Source organism: Xyrauchen texanus, chromosome 44, assembly GCF_025860055.1.
Source record: "Xyrauchen texanus isolate HMW12.3.18 chromosome 44, RBS_HiC_50CHRs, whole genome shotgun sequence".
NCBI lineage: Eukaryota > Metazoa > Chordata > Actinopteri > Cypriniformes > Catostomidae > Xyrauchen > Xyrauchen texanus.
In genome coordinates, this window is record NC_068319.1 from 19430494 (window position 1) to 19453590 (window position 23097).

The 23097-nt window shown below is 38.5% G+C and overlaps 2 protein-coding genes across 20 annotated transcripts in view; both read right to left on the bottom strand.

Moving 5' to 3' along the window:
- Nucleotides 1-201: 201 nt before the first annotated feature.
- Nucleotides 202-23097, bottom strand: part of LOC127636503 (protocadherin gamma-C5-like) — a 77964-nt gene continuing 55068 nt past the window's right edge. For 8 of the 19 annotated variants that reach the window (XM_052116998.1, XM_052116999.1, XM_052117017.1 and 5 more), the window contains 4 exons: nt 8588-8646; nt 6201-6254; nt 5165-5283; nt 202-2423 (listed from right to left, as the gene is read on the bottom strand). In XM_052116998.1, coding sequence (XP_051972958.1) covers nt 2194-2423; nt 5165-5283; nt 6201-6254; nt 8588-8646 — 462 coding nt within the window. In that variant the 3' untranslated portion in view covers nt 202-2193. Of the gene's footprint in view, nt 2424-5164; nt 5284-6200; nt 6255-8587; nt 8647-11691; nt 14282-16882; nt 17450-23097 lie in introns of those variants that run through there. The other 11 variants (XM_052117009.1, XM_052117010.1, XM_052117018.1 and 8 more) reach the window with 5 other exon arrangements.
- Nucleotides 17460-19465, bottom strand: LOC127636504 (protocadherin gamma-C5-like). Its single transcript, XM_052117019.1, has one exon. It carries the CDS (start codon nt 19324-19326, stop codon nt 17467-17469), a length of 1860 nt encoding a protein of 619 aa, XP_051972979.1. The 5' UTR covers nt 19327-19465; the 3' UTR covers nt 17460-17466.

The window sequence follows — 23097 nt, forward strand, 5'->3', positions numbered from 1 at the left end:
ACCGGTACAAAATCTCACCACACCGCAGGCATATAAAATATCAAATTTTTATAGGTTGCAATTTGAGACATGATTATACAGGAATAACATTAAAAGTCAAGAAATTATTAACTAAATGTGAAATCTCTAGATTCCTAATGTACAGCACATCCAGGCCACAGATCATGCCACCTGGAAAAATGATACAGTTCAGCCATGACCGTGAGTTCTGACAAAATTTTATTTAAAATGTAAGTGTCCCAATAATAAAGTAAAACATAAATCAACAGCAATATAAATATTAGCATATCAAATAAAAGTGTAACAAGAGGTGCTAAGCATTTCTTAAAAGGAATCACAGTCAAATACAGAAAGGTAGCCAAGCAGCAGACAGACATTTATAGATATATAGATAGCTATTCATAGTCAGACAGGGGTGGCATTCCAGTATCATTACAGACTGATTGGAAATACAAGCACAGAAAAGTACAGTAAAATGTGGGGAGGGGTACTCTAAAGACAGTAAGTATCATCTGTTATCTTTAAAAGTTTAGTTGATTGGAGAAAAGGAAATAAAGTTTAATTGGGGAGGAAACACAAAAATATGCACTGACTCCACAAGCCTTAAGCTATGATTGTGTGTCTTCAGAAGTTTGAGTAATATATACAGTTTGGTTAGTCAATGATCTTGAAGCGTTTTGTCCTACAATACTACACTTTCTTTTTGTCTATTCTCTTTTTTTTTTTTTTATGTTTTTTTTTTTTTAAATACTGAAACATTCCTGTAATGGCCAGCCCTTGTGGCTCTAATGTTTGTAAAGACAGGTTACACATTTTATATACACTGTGGTAAAGGTTGGTGCAGAACAATGGATAGAATTCCTTTTCAATGTGGGATCCATTCAAGACAGTGTAGCGTCTAAGGGGCCATTCACACCGTACACACATTTTTGCGTTGTTGCCAGATGGACATTTTTGACAGTTGCACCGCATCTAACTTTTTAATCATCTGGCGCAGAAGCACTGTGGGGTTTTTTTAGATGCCAACAAAACCTTTTAAGGTGTTATGGATCTAGCATTTGTAATGCAAGCATGCATTTAGTCTGAATGACCCTTAAGTTAATCATTACTCAATCTGTGCTTCTCATTTTAACTGCCATCTCAACAATACAAAGTTTGACTGTCTTGGTTTGCTGATGTCCATTTCAGCCATTATGGTCACCATGTGCCATTTCTTTCCCTGGCAGTCTATCAGATGTTCCCATCTTGTCTTTACGTTTTGACAAACTTAAACACAAGTCAGTGTACAAAGACCTCACCAGTCCACTTCCTTAAGCATTATACAAAAACCTCATTCACTGTGAACCAACAGATTCTCTAACATGGACTTTACGAAGGCTGGGAAATCAGCCAACTTTTCCAAGGTTTGATAACACTGTTTAGATTACTGAATGCAATCCCAAAGGAATCATATACTACACTAACAGGAAATAATAACAATGAAATGTAAAACTATGTTAACCAAACATTCAGCTCTGATATTCTGGCTATTAAGTTGAAATACAATGCCAACAGTCCAATGTTTCACCCTCTACTTTTAGACAATGCAAATGCATTCTCTTACTCTGAAAATAATTTCAATCATTATTAGTGTGTTCCCTCTTTTTTTAATTATCTCCTTTGCAATGCATAGTTCAGCCCAATACTCATACTTTCCCAGTCAAGGTGAGAGTTGTGGCACATCTCCTTAAAAATTCTAACAATATTTCATTATTGTAACCACAAGAAGCATCTACTTTGCTCTGAAAAGAACACGTAAAAGCCAATAACATGAAATATTGAAAAAAATAAAGAAGAAATGTTTGTTTTCTTCTTGTTTTAGTAATACTATTTACAGGACAGTTATCTGTCAAAGAAAGAGCTAATGGAATCTGAACGCATCTCTTCTTGCTTAGTCGATCAGGTCCCGTTTAAGCAAGAGGGTAAGAAATACTCAGCTTGGGTTACTGATGAAGATACCGTAGTACCATCAAAAACACAATAAATAAAAAAAATTATAAACAACAACGAATACCACAGATGTGAACGCTATCTTTAAACCTAGGGATTTTTGCATTCTTTAACCAAGATTGTGGATTAAAAGACATATAGTTAGGAGAGATGCTCAGATTCCAGGAACAGAATTTTGCAGCTCTGACAGTGCTTCCACTTGTCTTACTTCTTGTCTTTCTTCATAGGCTTCTTCTTGCTGGCGGGCGTTTGAGCTGACTTGGGGGCTTCAATGGGGGGCAGGGCCTGGGGAGGAGGCAGGGCCTGCTGTGGTATCTGTTGCTGAGGGTTGACCGTGAGGGTGGCGGTACTGCCTGGGATGTAGACGTTCTGACGGTAGTCAGGGCCATACTGTGGATTGTAGCGTGGGCCGAGAGTTGCAGTGGCTTCACTTGCTTCTTAGAGAAACAGGACAGTGAAGAAGAAAGAAAGCAAAGAGTAAAGAAGAGAGACAGAGAGACCGGTAAGGTTATAAATGGGTTGGTTCAGCACAGAGCTCATAACTCAAACACAGTCACTCTAGAACCGCATTGCAGCTCCCTCAGTGACCTGCTTTTGCCTGCCCATCCCCCATGTATTATGTATGGCGTAACATTGACGCACACATATTACATACTCAGCACCTCCCTTTCAGGAAAATAAATGCTTGTATATGCAAGAAACAGCACACTAGCACACATTCTTTTCACAGTTCTTATAAAAATGTCATGCAAAGGGAAATTACATTTCTCTCTGAAAGCATATGAATGCTTCATTCAAGATAATTTATAAAAACCAGTCTTAATTACCTGTATGTATTGTTATTTAATTACACTCACTGTAGTTAGAATCTTGAGATTTGTTTATTACAAAGTTAATGTTCATCATAGCTAGAGTAAAGCATCAGCACAGTGTTGTCGTATTTACTGCAGCTGCAGTGTGGAGGAACAAAGGCTCCTCTATCTCTTTACAGTCAATTAGTTTGACTCTATAAATGGTGAGATCCATTGTAATGTGTGGAAGCTGCTCTCTTTTTTTCTCTCTCTTCCCGTTCTCCTCCTCCTTTTGTTATCTGATTACTAACAGACTTCAGATTCTGACCTTGAGGACTGATGGATCAAGTACTGTATATGTGGACAAGCTTCCTTGCTAAAAAAAAAAAAAAAACTTCATGTCTGATAACCAGAATATGTTGTGTTTCGGATGCTGGTGTACTGGTTTGCCCTCAACAGGTTTCTTAAAGCTACAAGCTTAGCTTATGAAGCTGGTCAACCAGCTAGACCAGCACTAACAGACATTAGCCAGCTTGGAAATTAATTTTGGTGTAAGCTGGTCATTTCCACAACCACTCAACAAAAATGTATGTGCTCATGCTCTCTCACATAGCATTATTGCTGTGAACACTTTCACTAGTACTAAAATAAATAAGTCAGTTGATATAAAATGAAGTTGTTTTTTAAGCTTAATTTGTTTGCAGATGTGTATGTATTAAAAACTAGAAAAATAACAAAATAAGTAAATACATTTCTATTTACTTGACAACGAAAAAAAAAGAAAGAGATTGAGGGACCAGAAGTGGAATAAGACTTGATTTTATATACAGTTGAATGCATAAGTTTATATCCCCTTTGAAGTACATGCAAGATGTTATAGAAAAAAATAAAATAAGAGGGATCATAAAAATTGCATTTACTACTGCCTGATGCAGCTGTTTGACGAAATAGATATTTACAATCAGTATATTCCACAAGACAAAATAATAACTGAATTTACAGATGATCCTATTCAAACGTTTACATCTCGTGTGTGTGTTGCTTCCTCAATAGTCAATGACTGTTTGTCTTTTGTGATAGTTGTGCATGAGTCACTGCTTTGTCCTGAGCAGTGAAGCTGCCCATTATTCTTAAAGGTGTCATGACATGACTTTTTTTATTATTTGAAAATGTTTCTTGAGGTTCATTTTTAATATTAGTGAAGTTTCCTGCACAAAAGGAGTCATTTATTTGTAAAGAATGAATCTTTTTTCACCCTCATTCTGACCCTCTGTCAGAAATGTTCAGTTTAGGTGCTGCTTCTCCTTTAAGACTTTACAGAAAACACCCACTGCTTGTCATCTCACTGGTCACAAATACTGAGTGGGCTACAGAAGTGATAAGGTAATGTAGGCTATGATGTGTTGTTGTGGAGGCGGTCAGATGCAAATGTCTGTCACAGTGTGACATCACAATGTGGAGTAAGTACAGAATGAGTCATTTTGGCAGCTTGGTTTCAACAAATGCCTTTTTTGCAGAGATGAAGAAGTTTTGAGTTATGAAGCTTACAGTATATTTTTAAAGTACTATGACATTTTATATGTCAAAATATTATGGAAAATTTGATTCTTCATATCATGACCCCTTTAAGAAAACTCCTCCAAGTACTGCACATTCTTAGATTTACCAGCATCTTCTGTGCATTTGAATGCTTCCCAACAGTGGCTATATAATTTTGAGTCCAGCTTTTGACACTAAGGACAATTAAGGGACTTGCATCTTTTACTATTATAAAAGATGCACAGATTCAATGATGCTCAAGTAGGAAATACACTATCTTTAGAACCAAGGGGATACACTTTTGAACAGGATGTTTTGAGTAAATTTGTATTATTATGTCTTGTGGAATATCTGTAAAATATCTGTTATAAAGCTTCTGAAGGGTAGTACTTATACAAAATATGATCTTTTATCTCTACCTGTAAACCTGCTTTGAAACGATGTGTGTTGTGAAAGGCGCTTTACAAATACAATTGACTTGACTTTATAGTGTATGGTTTCAAATATCCAAGAAGAATACTGAGGGTTTTAAAAAAAATTGAAATTATAAGGATATGCTATGCTCTGTTAAGGATAATAAATGAGTATATTTTCAATAGATTTTTGCTAAATGTATTGAGTAAAATGGAGTTTTAAAATGTATTTTGGCTTAGTAATGTTTTAATAAAGTAAAATAATTCTTCTTTTTTTCTTCTGCAGCTGGATTAGATATAGTGGAAAATGCTGATACAGAGAGAAACGCCAATTATGAGACAGAGTGAGAGATTGCATTAGAAGGATTAGAAAAAAAGGGAGAATGAGGTCTTGACTGGAGGAACATTTTCAAATCAAGAATTGGGATTCACCGTTTGCTGCCGCCATCAGAGCCTGGAGCTGTTCAGCATCAGTAGGGGGGTTGGGCCATGGTCCTGTTCCTGCAATCACACCAGCAACGGCACCTGTGTCTTCAGGACGAGCTCCAGCTCTGCGCAACACAGAATGGGGTAAGTGACTTGACAAGTGCAACAAACACACACTTTCACAAACATGAGTAAACACTGCCTTCACCATTTTCTCACTCTCTGTCTAACTCTTTTTCTCACAAACACTCAAACAAATGCAAAGAACAGCTGGACGTTTGCTAGCATAAACATGCCTGGTCTATAAGCTGAGAAAGACATTTTGTGTGAGAGGGCAGTACAGTCAGAAAATGGAGGCTTACAGGAAAGAAGTCAGACAGAGCAGAGGCGACCATGATGTAAACAGACAGGCAAGTTGATCAGAATACACAAAGGATTTCTGTCTTGTCTGTTTACACCATGTGGCATAAAATGTATTAGTGTGGTCGTTTGAGATTTACCACACATGCACTATGGCTCTCAAATCAAAACATGAAGCTTTCTTAAAAAAAAAGTACAACCTGTTAGCTCTGTTTCAAAATGTAATGTAAGAAAAGGCCATCTGTCCTAATGTTTTACTCCTTGGTCCACACAAACAGATTGATAGCATAGTCTATATATGAGGACATAAATATGTATCTATTCTCTAAGGACAGACTTCACAGACTTGGCTCTACAAAGCCCAAATAAATCAAATTCAAACAAACAAGTAAAACGCATTTACTAAGCACATTTATACACAGTGCAACAACAACCTGCAGAGATGCAACAAACAGCTATCAGCAATACACACATCCAAAAGCCTTATCCTGAAATGAATCAAACTGCATGTAATTTGAGTTCACATTTATAGGAGTAGACACACTCGGGAAGAGACTGGACAGCATGTCGCTGAAAGCTGCAGGACACATATTCTGAAAGACCTAAACACAACATTCCACTGGTCTACACCAGGTGAAGCCAAGCTCTACCACACACTAGCCTTCTCTCTCCTCCACTCTACCTGGACTTCTCGTAGGGAGTCCATCTCTGCTGCAAGGTGTGGAACCTGTGTTGGCTGAAACATAAGCACAGGGGCATGCTGCCGTCACTCAATAACCTTGCGTCCAATGAGGACGAGACTAACTGGAGCATATGGATGGTGGGTAAGGAGGTTCATACAAATAAAGCCTGGTGCACACTGTTCAGTTTTTGCCATTTTTAACGACTTGTCAGGCTACAATATCATCCCAGTGATATCTTGGGTATAAGCCATTGCACACTGTGTGACATTTTGTCAGATACACATTGTAGCTTAGACCTTGGTTCCAGCTGTCCCGATTGACAGTGTTGACTGAGTTTTTAACATCATCTGGCCATCGTAGGAGCATTCACACAAATCTTGTGAAATGCAATGCAAAATTTCTGACAATTCCACAACTTTGTAAGAGGCTAAGATTCATCGCAAAGGCAATTCATTGGCTGTATGCAAACATATCACGGTAAGTGATCAAAGACTGCCGATTTTTCCATACAATAAGAGAAATCTTTTATGATCCCTTTGAAATGTATCTGAAATTGGCAAAATCAAGGACAAACTCATCTTGCAGGTACACTGGAAAAAATTACCAGTAAGGCTTATATAATTGTATTATATAATATTGATTAAAGTAAGTACATTTAACATAAACAGTTTAGTAAATTCAGTAACCTTTACTTACAAATATGATATAAATGGTATTTAAATACATTTAGTAAAATGTAAATGAATATCTTATGTGAACATGTCACGTTCTGAATTTTTCTTACAAACATATTTTTAATCCTGAACTATGTGACATACAGAAGTCTCTAACAGGGAAACTTTTGCATGAAATGTAGTCTCTGAGACAATATCACCCTGCATTACTGGCTATAAAAACAAGGTATTGTGCTGCACATGCAGACCTCAACACTTGGTGCACAAAACACCATGATAGTGACGATCAAGAGATATATTTGATCATAAACAGTCAATTTTGAGTAGGAAATGGACTTAAGTCAATTTGTAACATAAAAACAAAAGGTTACCAAATGTAACAACAAAATTAACAATATAACCAATGTAACTAAACCTGCAAACAGTGAAACCATGCAAGCTCATTAATCATATAAGCCCAGTGCATGCTGGAAACACTGTAAAATTTACTTATTTGATTTACCAGTGAAATGTTCAATTCACAATTAAATATGTTTTCTACTTTAGGATTAATACATGATGACACATTGTTAAAATAACAAACAGTCATAAATAATATTTACTTAAAAGCTACAGCATTAATTTTGACATGTTTGAATGTAGAATTTACTTAATATTTTCAAGTTCAAGCTTAAACTAACTTCAATGTAGAAAGTACTTTACTGCTATATTTATTTCACCCCAAAATCTTTGTGTGTGTGTGTGTGTGGGCAGGTTTAAAGGGATTACAAGGACTTTTGTTTAGGTTACAAATTGGTAAATAAGGGTATTATGCTATAAATGTAAGCGCAGCGTAGTTCTAGCGGGAAGACTAGCAGCTGTTCTTCATCACACCATTAGCTGGGAAATTCCTAGCCAATCGCATGTAAGCCATTGCTTTATAAGTCTGCTCACAATCTATCACATTGCTGTTTCAGTGTGCTAACACGGCAACCTCCACCACCCCACCACCACAAGTTGAGCCCTGTCCCGCACGGGGGTAGGCTCCTCGCCCCTGCCTCCTATCTCCGGCAGGATATGACAGTTCCGAGTACAACTCCCTCGGACCGCCAGACGGGGCCTACGCCAAAGACAGACATTACTTTTCTGTTTTACATTCATCAAATAAATGACATCTTAAACCTCACACAAGCCTGCGTGTCTTCCCGATAGAAATGAGGGTTATGAGGATATTTCTAGTGTAACCATAATTCAAATTGCTTAAAAAACATACTAAACGATATTTTATTGAAAATGTAAAAATGCAGGAAGTTTTTTGTGAGGGTTAGGTTTAGGGGTAGGGTTATGGGATATGGGATATAATCTATAGCTTGTACAGTATAAAATCATTATGTCTATGGAGAGTCCTCATAATGATAGCTTCACCAAGATTCACATTCTGCTCTAGATTATTTGGTATTTGTTGATTTGAGTACCTTGATGGATATGGAAAGAAACTGTTCTAAACTCCAAATCTTCCAAAACTAACAGCCGACAAATATCAAAAGACCACCAAACATCTGGCCTCACAAACTATCCGGGTAATCTATTATTTTGTTTAGTTATTCTAGTATCTCATTCCAACCAGATATGTTCTATGAATTACTACAAAATAGAAATCTGAATACCGCACAGATAATCTCAACTATGTCTCTTGTTTCTGTAAATTCACATAAACTGAAACACACACTCACCCACTAGGTCCAGGCCTCTGGTTTGGGGGAAATCGCCAGTCAGTGTTTGGTGGATTTTGCTGAAAATTAGAAGAAAATACTTTTGTCAAAACATTTGTTCAGCACTAAGATTAATTTGCACTAATAGCACAGTCTGGAATGCAGGTCCCCCATCACCACATAGAATTTTGTAGTTCTGAAGCACAAATTTTTGTTATTAATGTCATTGCACAATAGGATGCACATCCTCCTCTTATCCTCTAGACTGGTTGAGACACCTTTGACAAAACAATAAAATAAATATTGAGGAATGAAAATAGTGAGAAACAGAGCATTAAAAAAGAGGGATAGAGTGTGTGAATAATTGAAAGCTTGATTATGTTGCTGTCACACATGGGTGCGTGTATATGAGGAGAACACACACAGGACTGTATCAGACAAAATATGAGCTCACCTGTGGGTGGATTATGGCTAAAGAATAACTACCCAAAAAGGCTGCTTTCCTCAACCATACTTTGAAAAAGTCTGATAAAAACACATCTGATTTTGCAATTAACTATAATGATTGCATACACTGTTGATTTTCAACTTTACAGATTGGTAGTAAGTAATTATACTTCCATATTTTTAATTTTCCTTTTAATTTCCTTTGTTGTCATATTCCATACAATTCTTACCACATACCTATTGCTTCTCCCCATACTGAGCTAAGCTTTACACTGTGGCTAAGCTGTGGCAAGAGAGCAGTGCACATGCAACAATCCTTTAAACCCAAGTGTAGATTACACTTGACATATTAATCCCCAAAAATAGACAGTTATAACATGCACTTGTATATTTGGTACCAAAAAGCATGCATACAACCTCATCCAGCTGCTTCTACTTTCTAAAGCATGATCACTTAAGTCTGCCACACTTAACTTGAGAATTTGTACAGCTTATTGTAGAATTCTCTGCTGTATCATCAGGCCTGGCCCGGGAATAGCTCAAGGTCAAGTTGCAACAAACCCCTTAATTTAAGAAAACCCTTAGTTACAATTGTAAGGGTATTATCACTAGCGTTTGACTTAACCTAGGTGCTTTATTGCAACTGGCTGCAGATCATTCTTGGCAAAACAGAGTGCTTATTGTCAAAAAGATGAGTCATACTGACTGGAGCCATAGCCTGAATGGTCAAGGATTCAGTAGCAATCAATGGACATACACACACACACACACACACACACACACACACACATGTTGTGTTTCCATGTTTTATGGGGACTTTCCATAGACATAATGGTTTTTATACTGTACAAACTTTATATTCTATCCCCTAAACCTAACCCTACCCCTAAACCTAACCCTCACAGAAAACTTTCTGCATTTTTACATTTTCAAAAAACATAATTTAGTATGATTTATAAGCTGTTTTCCTCATGGGGACCGAAAAAATGTCCCCACAAGGTCAAACATTTCGGGTTTTACTATCCTTATGGGGACATTTGGTCCCCACAAAGTGATAAATACACGCTCACACACACACACACACACACACACACACACACACACACACACACACACACACACACACACACACACAGAGCACCATTTACATATTACTCTAGCTGTTTTGGTACATATATAGAACATAGAACATAGAAAACAAAGGAAAATGTAAGCCTACTCTAACACGTAAAGCTGTTTTTTACTAATGTCTGTTTGTCACAATACAAACCAAAAAAATCGCTCCTGCTGGAGATGGTGGAAAAAACAAGTTTGTATGTGCGTCTGTGGAAATCCTGAGAGGCCCTCACAACCTCCATGCATGCATCTAATCGGACCATCAGTATTTAGCTGCAGGTAAAGGTCATTGTGTTGTTGCTCACGGGGTACATACTTGAAACCATTTTTTTGCATGAGGCACATAATGTAACCACGATGGCTGAGCCAGCGAACCACTACAACAGAAAAAAAAAATGCAATAATGAAGGATAAAATAAATATAAGGTATAGAGTGAGGTCTGACCTAGTTGGTCGTTTGGCGGTAGAGCTTCTGCGTTCAGAAGAGACTTCTGAGGCTTTCTCAGCCAGATTGACATTAACTACCACATTTGCAGAAAAAGAGGGCCTGCCATTATCTCTTGCAATCACAATGAGGCTAAAAACTGACTTGGCCTCTCTGTTGCTAGTTTACGAGCAATACGCAGCTCACAGGTATGGGCACCTATTTGAAACATGTCTGCATCTGACCCTAAGAAGTTGTAGAATAACCAAGCATTGTGCCACTTTTAATTTCTTTTTTCAGAATAAAACAGTCAACTGAGAAAGTAAGCGCGCAGAGAATTTATGCCCACGTCGAGGTCAGGCGCACGTTCTAAACGGAACGTCGTTGCAGGCGCAGCCGCCTCTGAAACTTCCAAAGAAGTGTTCTTGTTTTGAAAACTTGGCGCCTTGTCATTAACATCCTCAATTTCTATTGTAACGCTGTGCATTTCCACAGGGTTTTGAAGAGAAATCTAAATCCGAATATGACCATGTAAACTTTCTCCGCACACAGTCACTCTGTCCATCCGAGATTATTCGCATCTCTCTTGGAATTATCATTTGAATGTCCATCCATATATATTTAATCAAGTATCCAACAACAGTTCCTGGTTTTGATTCCTCCGCTGTGGAATATAAAAGTTCCGAAACGTGCGTTGCAAAAAAAAAAAAAAAACATGCAACAATATTCAAATTACAACTAGGTCCAAAGATATCCTCAAAAGCCATTTACTCTCCATTTTGAGTGAGTGTTTTTCACGAGTACCGTACACTCCTTCGGTGTCTTAATTTATACATAGTCTAGACCTTGTAAGACGTAGTCTACACCATTTATTGTAAGAACGAACACCACACTCTTGTGAGCAACAAGCGTGTGTGGGTGTGGTTAAAAAAAAAAAAAAAACATGCATTTCTGTTGGAGGAAAGTTACTTTGCTGAGAACTAAATACACCAACAAACCCAGGTTGCTGTCCACTCATGCGGTGGTGCTGAAACTAGAGCCAATCGACCACCTCTAACCGAATCACTGTTACATTTCGGCTAAACAATAAACATTTTATCTATAAATTATAATTATTTTAAATCAGACTTTGTCTCACCTGTTGGCTCTCGAATATCCACGCATTGTCTGGTAATGACGCATCAAGCACGTTTAGCGTGTCTGTGAAGTTTGTGGTGCTGCTGGGCTTAATGAGGGTCAAATCACTGAATTCTGACATTGGAGAGAGATAGGACCCAAAAGACTGACTCTGAGACATCATGTCTCCCCCCAGAACCTCCACATACTTAATGGGCCCGTCAGTGTTGAGCTGGATCTGAAGGTTTCTGTTGGGGTTCTTGTATCCAGAATCATTTCGTTTGATGCAACAGCTTGAGCTGCCTCTACTGTCTCGAGCACATTTCACCAGTAAGATGAAAAACGTCACCAAAGATAACAAAGACACAGAGGCCAGAGAAATGATCAAATACAATGTAATTTTTCCAGTCTTCTTACTGGGCTCTACCATTTTCTTATTATAGTCTGAGATGGGCTCATGAAACCCGTCCTCTATTAGTATTTCCACTGTTACTGCGGTGGACTGCACCGGCTCTCCATTATCCTTTATTTCAATCAGCAGTCTCTGTGAGGAGTCATCCTGCTCTGAAACAGAGCGCTTAGTCCTCACCTCTCCCGTATGTAAATTCACACTGAACAGAGACGCGTCCGTGGCCTCTGCGAGCCTGTAAAAAAGCCAGGCATTGTGACCCGAGTCAGCGTCCACTGCTGTTACTTTAGTTACAAGATGTCCTGCTTTAGCAGAACGGGGCATCCTCTGGTGAGAGATAGATCCTGTGACTGAGGAGGGGTATATAACAGCCGGGACATTATCGTTCTGGTCCAGAATAAACACATGAACTGTGGCGTTGCTGCTCAGAGATGGAGAGCCATGGTCTTTAGCCTGAACGATGATCTCAAACGCCTTAATTTTCTCAAAGTCAAACGAATGCATGCTAAATATGCTGCCATTATCTGAGTTTATGTACATATATGACGATACAGGTGTATCCCAAATTTTAGACTTCTCAATAGAATAAGACATTTTACCATTTAGGCCGACATCAACATCTTGGGAAGATACCGAACAAATAATAGAACCTGGAGTGTTATTCTCTTTTACGTATACGTAATACACGTTGTCAGAGAACTTCGGTGCGTTATCGTTAACATCAATAATTTTAACTGGAATTATTGTTTTGCTACTTAAAGGAGGCGAGCCTGAATCAAATGCTGTAATTTCCACTTTGTACTCTGGGAACGTTTCGCGATCTAAAGCACCGTTTGTAATCAACGAATATTCATTTGAGAAAGATGGTTTTAAAAGGAATGGAAGGTCCGATTGGGTCTGCAGTACGACTTTTCCATTCACTCCAGTGTCAAGGTCCCGCGCGCTTATTAAAGCCACAACTGTGCCACTTGGAGCGTCTTCACGCACAGGACTCGGTTTAGACGTCAGCAATATCTGTGGTGGATTGTCGTTAATATCTGAGACTTCTATTTTAACTGTGCAATGGCCCTCCATTTCAGGGACGCCTCTGTCTTTGGCACGTATTTCAATGTTGTACATAGGAGTGTTCTCATAGTCCAAGTCACCAGTCAAAACTATGTCTCCGGTTTTCTCATCAATGTGAAACAATGAGCGCAGAGCATCAGAAGTGTGCTCCCCTAAGGAATATTGTATATCTCCATTAGGACCTTCGTCCGAGTCTTTTGCTTCAACTTTAAGGAATGACGTACCCTGTTTAGTGTTTTCAGCAACAGCCACTTTGTAAACATTGTTTTCAAACACGGGGTTATTGTCATTGATATCCAGCACAGTGACATTAATTAGCGATGTTCCAGATCGAACCGGGTTCCCTCCGTCTAAGGCAGTTAACATCAGCTGATGCATCGGTTTCTTCTCGCGATCCAAGGCTTTTTCCAAGACTAGTTCGGGTACCTTTCGGCCATCACCAAGATCTGTTACTTTTAAACTGAAGCATTCGTCTTTACTTAAAGTGTATGATTTCAATGAGTTACTGCCTACATCTGGGTCTTCTGCACTCTCCAAGGGAAAGCGCACGCCAGGGACAGTTGATTCGGCTATTTTCAGAACGCGGTCATTTGATTGAAAATTAGGGTAATTGTCATTAATATCCTGAATGTCCACTTCCACTCTGTAAAGTTGTAAAGGATCCTCGATGACAATTTGAAGAGGCAAGAGACAGTGTTTGTTTTGACCACAAAGGCTTTCTCTGTCGATTCTTTCATTAACCACAATCTCACCTCTAAGTAAATCCACGCTAAAATACTGCTTACCTGATTCAGAGGCTATTCGCAATTTACGGTCATATAGTTCAGATATTTTCAAGCCTAAATCTTTAGCAATATTTCCAACAACAGAGCCCACATTTAGTTCCTCTGGAATAGAATAGCGAGTCTGTCCTTCTGTCGTACTCCACAAAAGAATACAGAGAAAAAAGAAGAGTAAATTAAGCTTCCACCCTCGAAATAACACCCTCTTTGTCATTTTGTTTCAAATCCAGACGATTCACCGTGATCATAAAAAACTACGGATCCCACAACGATTGCAGTTTGGCTTGTCCATATTGTTTCATAAATACAATGCAGTAAATGTGATCCATTTTAGTTATTAGAGCATCCCCCGTCCGTCTCCGCTTGCTCTCAATAGTGTAACGTCAGTGGGGGAGGTAGTAGATCTCTTTGTACAATTCCGCATCTCATTGGTGCAGAGACATGCTGCAATAACCAATTTCAAGAGAGCTAGCTGTCTCTTTACAGCTGTCTCTTAAAGGCACACGTTACAGAATCAGCAGCAGCACCTGCACCCAAACTCAAAACAAAGAACTAGTAGAAGGACTAAGTTATTATAGACCCATTTTACGCATTTCCGCTTTTGGAAGGCAATAGTGAACTATCATAAAAAAATAAAAAATCCGCTAGTAGATACATTATCACGACTTTCCACAAGAGAAAAAAAAAATATAGGAGTGGTAAAGACAAGAGCAGTCAAAAGAGTAGCAGTTTTTTAACGAATTCCAGGGTTACATAACACAAAGTTTAATGTTCTAAATTAAACAATTGAACATTTTTAAATATAAATAGTTTGCTAGATTTACGCTGCTGCTAGCTGCGTTCACACTGCCAGCGACACGCAGCAACAAAACGACCTCATATCATACATTTTCAATAAGAGCTGGCGACTTCCGGCAACACGAGCGACGGAGACCGTTGGCGACCGGATGTGGGCGTGTCCAGTGACGCGGCAAAGTTGAGAAACGTTTAGCTTTATGCAAATGAATAGCGACTCTCGGGAGCGACAGCCAATATAAAAGAAGATGATAGAGCTCACGTGATCCCAATATTTTAATAATAATATTAATTGTATAGGGGCCTAGTGCTGTTTAGACTCTCCATACACACCACTAGCGACCTAAATGCCAGCCACTGGTGACATTTAATTAGCTGGCATGTGAACGCAGCTTAAAAGGCGGAAAGGCGTTATCATATATATATATATATATATATATATATATATATATATATATATATATATATATATATATATATATATATATATATATATATATATGAATCAGTGGTTCTCAGCCATTGTCAAGTTTTGCAAATCTCCTTTATCTGACACTCTTAGCTCAGATCTTAGAGCATCTAATGAGCTGATAAATTGATTAAGGAGTGTTAAATACGGGAGAAATCCATAAATGTGCAGTGTTGGAGTAGCCTACTCCAGGACCGCGGTTGAAAATCTATGGTCTAAATCGTAAATCATATGGGAAATGTGCCAGCTGATGATGCTGACTGCTGTTCAACATGGTGGTGCTGAAATAAACCACACAGGGCCTCGTTTTCAATAACGATTGATCATAGCATTTAAGAACGTTTTCTACTAGCGATTTTACGTTCGTTAGTTTATACGCGCGTTTCCCAAATCTGCACTTAACATGAACGTGCGAGGACGCGGTTTAAGTGCTACTTAAGAGAGCGCTGTCCTTAAATGTGAAGTGCTGAAATCTGACCGTATAGTGTTGCTCGTCAATCCAACTTCCTTATATTTGTTGCGCAACTTCAGAAACGTTTGTAATTTACCTCGCTGGGAAGATTACAAATATGTTCTTAAATGGACAACTTTTGATTTGCAATTGTTTTGTGCAGAACGATACATTTATTTTACACAATCACTGCTTCGTTCATCAGATGTGCATTTTAATATTTCGCTTTCAAAAATTGCTCTGTATGTCAAGATTAAAGCTGCCAGGATCAGTGAACACAGCAGAGGGCCTGTGTATGGTCCTGCTATTGAAATCATTCATTGAAAATTACGAGGTTCACCGTGTTATTGTGGAGTGCAAAATAAGAGACTTTTAGGTGCATTCACCAATCAAAAGGAGGACTCTTCTTTACTCCCAAAAGTTATAAGTAACAGCAATGCTGCACAAAATGTGCGGTGCTGCCCTTAGGTGTCGGACGAGGATGAGGAGCCAATATACTGTACAGAAGATTTTCATGCACGGCAACAAGTTATTGATTTTTTTCCTTCTCTCTCTGATTGTAATTTTTAAAGTTTTCTGCAACAATCATCCCACCACTTTGTTGTCAACTAGTCCGCAAATAACTTTTGTTTGTTTATTTGCTAATTTATCTGATCATTCAATATACTAACCACTTTATGCATTTACCATTATTATTATTATGTTAGCCATGTCGGTTAAAAAAATAATAAATAAAATGTATGTATACTGATATTAAATTAACATAAAGTGTAGCTATATGTATTTAAATTGTATTAGGTGTCATTTCGCGTTTGTCTTGCAGGTTTCTGCACAAGTAGGCCTATGCGTGCTTACGATACGCTTAGCGGTGTACCAGTACTCCAGAGCACTCTATAATCTACGAGCATTTTCAAATACTACTCAAATTACGATGCTTTTGGGAAACGAGGCACTGAATGTTTCTCTCTCTCTCTCTCTCTCTCTCTCTCTCTCTCTCTCTCTCTCTCTCTCTCTCTCTCTCTCTCTCTCTCTCTCTCTCTCTCTCGCACACTCACATGAACAAACATTTGAAACAAAACACTTTATAAAGATTCCACAAGAAATCGACGTCACAAACTAGAGAATTCTAAATCATATAAATGTACCTAGGCTATATTAAATTACATTTCTGAACTGTCTCGAAGAATACAATTAGTGCAGTTCTCAATATCTTTTCTGATTTCATAATATTCTGTGTCTCACCTGTTGGCTCTCGAATATCCACGCGCTGTCTGGTAATGACGCATCAAGCACATTTAGCGTGTCTGTGAAGTTTGTGGTGCTGCTAGGCTTAACGAGGGTCAAATCACTGAATTCTGACATTGGAGAGAGATAGGACCCAAAAGACTGACTCTGAGACATCATGTCTCCTCCCAGAACCTCCACATATTTAATGGGCCCGTCAGTGTTGAGCTGGATCTGAAGGTTTCTGTTGGGATTGTTATATCCAGAATGTGTGCGACTCAAACAGCAGCTCGAGCTGCCTCTACTGCCTCGCGCACATTTCACCAGTAAGATGAAAAACGTCATCAGACACAACAAGGAGACAGAAGCCAAAGAGATGATTAGATATAATGTAATTTTGCCGGTTTTCTTGTCGACTTCCGGTCTGATCTTTCTTAAGTCTGAAATGGGCTCGTGAAACCCGTCCTCTATTAGTATTTCCACTGTGACTGTGGTGGACTGCACCGGCTCTCCATTATCCTTTATTTCAATCAGCAGTCTCTGTGAGGAGTCATCCTGCTCTGAAACAGAGCGCTTAGTCCTCACCTCTCCCGTATGTAAATTCACACTGAACAGAGACGCGTCCGTGGCCTCTGCGAGCCTGTAAAAAGCCAGGCATTGTGACCCGAGTCAGCGTCCACTGCTGTTACTTTAGTTACAAGATGTCCTGCTTTAGCAGAACGGGGCATCCTCTGGTGAGAAATAGACCCCATGGATGTTGAGGGGTAAATAACAGCCGGGACATTATCGTTCTGGTCCAGAATAAACACATGAACTGTGGCGTTGCTGCTCAGAGATGGAGAGCCATGGTCTTGAGCCTGAACTACAACACTGAACAGTTTCATTTTCTCATAATCAAATGAGCTCATGCTGTAAATTGTTCCATTCTCAGAATTAATATAAAAATATGATGATGCTGGAACTTGATTTGTACTTGAATCTAGAATTGAGTATGTGAGTATTGCGTTCTTGTCTTGATCAATATCAGATGCAGATACAGAAAACAATGAAGCACCTGCCTGATTATTTTCTTTTATGTAAACGTTATATGACGACTGTGAGAATACTGGAGGATTGTCATTCACATCAAATACTTTTACATTGACAGTCTTGACAGATTTTAAAGGTGGTACACCGGAGTCCGTGGCCACTATTTTTACATTATATTCAGAATTAAATTCACAATCTAGAAACGAGTCCGTTATCAACGAATAATGATTAAGAAATGAGGATTTCAATTTAAAAGGAACACCCGGAGAGACAATTAGCTCAACTTTGCCATTATTACCAGAGTCCAAATCCTTGATGTTAATCAAAGCCACCACAGTTCCGACTGTCGCATTTTCAGGAACTGGACTCGGTAAAGATGTCAGGATAATTTCTGGAGCATTGTCATTCTCATCTATAATATCTATCTGAACCGACGACTGTCCTTCTAGCTCTGGATTACCTTTGTCTTTAGCACAGACATCAAACGTATAAGATTTTTTAGTCTCGTAATCTAGATTTCCAGTTACTTTGATTTCACCGGTTTCAGCGTCAACACTAAAATCACTTCTGACATGTTCAGGCGTGTGCGCACAAAATAAATACTGTATTTCACCATTGAGACCTTCATCTAAGTCAGTGGCTTTTAGTTGTATCACACTTGAGCCAACATTGGCTGTTTCTAGAACAGATGCTTTGTATGAATCAACTTCAAATTTTGGTTCATTGTCGTTGATATCTTGAACAATTATCTGCAATATAGATGTGCCAGATTTGACTGGATTACCACCATCTAGAGCTGTTAATATTAGTTTGTGAATGGACTGTTTCTCTCTATCTAAAGGTTTATCAACCACAAGCTCTGGTACTATTCTTCCATCTTTTAGAGTTTTTACATTAAGACGAAAATAATTGTTATTACTCAGTGAATATGTCTTTAAGCTGTTGCCACCAACATCGAGGTCTTCGGCAATTTCAAGGGTAAATCGTGCGCCTGGAGCAATCAGTTCAGATATTTTTAACGTACCATCTTTCGTATGGAAGATCGGCGCATTGTCATTAATGTCTTGAATTTCTATTTCTACACGATGCATCTGTAATGGATTCTCAATAACGATCTGCAATGGCATTAGACAACTGACGCTTTGTCCGCAGAGCGTCTCTCTGTCTATTCTTCCATTAACTACCAGATCACCCTTCCCTGAATCTACATTGAAATATTGGTTATTGGCCTCGGATGCTATCCGTAACTTAAGCTCGGCGATACCTGAAATGTCCAACCCAAGATCCTTAGCGATATTCCCAACGATAGATCCTTCCTTTAACTCTTCAGGTATTGTGTAGCGAATCTGCGCTCCAACTGTATTCCACAATAAAGAGAAACCGAACAGCCAAAGCGCTGCCCATTTCCACCCTCCGATCCTCCAGGGTCTCATTTCTCTTTTGTGCTTGATATTTCCATCAACAAATCTGTTCCTTAATTCCAAAGATAATCGAAATATTATTCTTCATTTCCAAATAACGACGTCTACTCAATGTATCCTCGTTGTGGTGATCAGCCTAATAAATCGTGCATGTTCCCTCTTACTCTCTAGCTCTCATCGTTGTACTCCCCCTTTTCGAGGGAGGGAGTAGATCCCTTTGTACGGTCTAAAGCATGATTGGTTCAGAGCTAAGCACTCATTCGTCCAATAGCTGCTTTTCTGTTTCTGAAGGACATTTCTTGCCTTTGTGGTTTGTGTGCATCTGGTAGAGAATGGTGCTGTAAAATGTTTAATGCAGCTGGTCTCAGACTATATATCAAATTAGACAGGCAAATATTTGTGCACGCAAACAATGTTCACGTAACTGGTTATAAGCATTTACACAAAGAACGATGAAGATGTGTAGGCTAATTATGTTTGGTTGTGAACTACCCAATTGCAATTTTAGGTGTTTTTAGACTGTATATAGAATTTGATAAGACCTAATTTCCAAATACCAAAGTCGTGTCCCACAAAACTGTCTGGATTTGTCAAACTTGTTATTTTTGTTTATTTATTTATTTTTTAATCAGTGGTTATCATGCAGCCATTGTCTCGGAGTACCTCAGAACTTAAAATTTTGCAAATCTCCTTTATCTGACACTCTTAGTTCAGATCTTAGAGCATCTAATGAGTTTGTAAGTTGCATAATGTGTGTTAAATACGGGAGAAATCCAAAAATGTGCAGTGTTGGAGTACTCCAGGAACGGGGTAGAAAATCTTTGGTCTATGTCGTAAAGAAAGCATATGGGAAATGTGCCGGCTGATGATGCAGACTGCTGTCCAACATGGTGGTGCTGAAATAAACCACACTGCTCTTTACTCCCAAAAGTTATATGTAATGATACACAGAATATGCGGTGCTGCCCTTAGGTGTCAGAGAGGAAGCAGAGACGAGGATGAGGAGCCGATATACTGTATATATTGTCATGCACGGCAGCAATCCTCTAACTTTATTGATCAATTCTCTCTCTTTATATGTTTATTTTGTTGTTTGGGGTGTAGTGCACAAAGGGTTTTGGGAAATTAAGTTGTGTACACCTGCTTTTTGGCAGCGTCCTGCCGCTTTGGTTGTAGGAAACATGGCGACCACAGGTGTGGGGAGTAGCCTATGTCTCCTCACGCGGCACCATGCAGTTAAAGTTTCGCCCGCGGCAAGTGTTGAGGAACGTTGCATGGCTGTTGGAGAAGTTGTGGGGCACGAGTGTTTTTTTATCATCCTCTAGAATGAACAATTCCATGGCGGTTTTCCTCAAAAGCATTAAAAAGTGAATTAATTAGTTGAGCATGGAATCAGTATTGGAGGTGAATTTGTTTCTGGTCTTCCTCTCTCCTTACCATCAAAGAGATATACTTTATCAAATGTTCCGCCTTTTGTTATTGATGAAATAATAACTTAAGCGTTGTCTCGCTAGGGAAAAGTGGTATCTTAATAATAAAAAGTATCTTATTTGTAGTGAATGCCCTTTGTTGAAATACATTGTTTGTTTTAGGCGTCTCGCGTATATGGTAGTTCAAGCTGATGCAGAGTTAGACCTGGCTCTACATTTTCGGATTGACGGATTTGAGTAGGGCTATGTCATTTTTGTCAGAGCAGCGAAAACAAAGTGTTTTTTCAAAATTCAAAATTGTCCTGATAAAAAAGGAAGTTACTAGGGAGAGTGACACTAATGCCGTTCCCGGAATGAGTAATGGAGACGAGCCCGACCTGTTGGAGTCGGGATCAACAGAGGTGAGACCGGCTGAAGCGGAGATGGTCACGGGGATAGATCTGCTATTTTCACTGAGGCTGTTTCAACCTCGACTCATCAAGTGCACTCAGGTACGGCACATATTGAAATAACTGATAATGATGACAAAGAGGATTCAGTGAATGGGGTGCCGTTTTTTGAATGGGAAGTTTCTTTACCGGTGTTGTGAATTGGATGTGAGGCGGATTGTGTTGATACAGAGACAGAGCAAAATATGTTCAAAATGCTGCAGAAATGGAAAAAGAGTGATACATTTCATGATGCAAGAAAGTCGATTTACAACCTATTAATGATCGGGGAATAGAAAGTGATGGCGGGTCGTTTGAATCTTTCTCAGTGTGATTTCAAAATTGCCACAGTTCAATGCTGATTTTGGTGCTATTGATTTGAGTGATGAGCTGTTATTAGAAGATCCAGAACAAATTTTAATGCAATTTCATACTAAACTACATAAAATACAGAATAAATATATCACTGTCAACAAAATTCGACCAAGAAATATTAAATTACCGTGGATAAACTCTGAAATACTACAACTTCTAAAATTGAAAGCCTCTCTTTTTAATTTACACAGGTTAAATCGAACATTTGAGAGTAAAAATAATTTTAAACAAATTAGAAATAAATGTAATATGGAACTGCGTAAGGCTAAGGCAATATATTTTCAACAGCAAATTATCCAATCCGCTAACAACCCAAAGACACTATGGCAGACCCTTAAGGTCATCACCGGTGATAATAAAAATGAGAAGAAAAATAATGTTAATATTCGAATTTCCATACGGGGTACTCTTATCTCTGATTCAGAAAAAATTGCAAGTGCTTTTAATGATTTTTTTCTTTCATCTGTTAAAGACTTGGCTAAGCATTTTGCTACTCCCTCCTTGTCCTCACCTGATCTCCACCCAGCATCTGATCAGTTCTCATTTACTGAGATTTCACAGAATGAGGTGGTACAAACATTACATCTGTTAAAAAATTTTCATGCTCATGATGCTTATGGTTTAAGTACCTTACTTTTAAAGAACCATGCTGATAGCCTCATACCTCTCTTTCTGCATTTAACTAATCTCTGTATCAGGTTTTCTATTTTTCCTACTGACTGGAAAACAGCACAGATTACTCTGATTTTTAAATCTGATGATTGCACTCTACTTTCAAATTACAGACCTATCTCAATACTCCCAGCAATGTCTAAATTACTGGAAAAAGTCCTGCATAATCAATTAAGCTATTATCTCGAAACAAATAACTGGCTCAGTGATTATCAACACGGTTTTCGTGCTAAGAGATCAACAATGTCGGCACTATTACTCTTCACTGAGCAAATACGTAACTCTCTTAACATAGGTCACATCACTGGAGCTATTTTTATTGATTTCCGTAAAGCTTTCGATACAGTGAACCACCAGATCTTACTAAATAAACTTCATTCATTTAAACTGTCTCCTTCCGTGATAGAAATGCTTTCTTCTTATTTGACAAACAGGTATCAGACGGTAAAAATTAATCATGTCATATCGCAACCCTTAGATTGTGACATGGGCGTTCCGCAAGGCAGCATTCTTGGACCCTTACTTTTTCTTTTATACATTAATGATTTCCCTCGAGTGTGTAAACACTCAAAATGTTTACTGTACGCTGATGACACTGTGATTTTTCTCTCTGATTCAAATCCTAATGTCATAAATTCCAAACTACAAACTGATCTTCACCTGATACATGACTGGCTGAAAAAGAACCATCTGACCATCAATGTAAAGAAAACGGAATGCATGTATTTTCATTCATCCAGAAAAAAAATTTCTTTTACTGATTCTATTACTTTTGCAAACCAAGATCTTGTTGTCACTAAGACCTACAACTACCTGGGTGTATTACTTGATTTACATCTTACATACCGGGAACACATCTCAAAATTAACAAAAAAGCT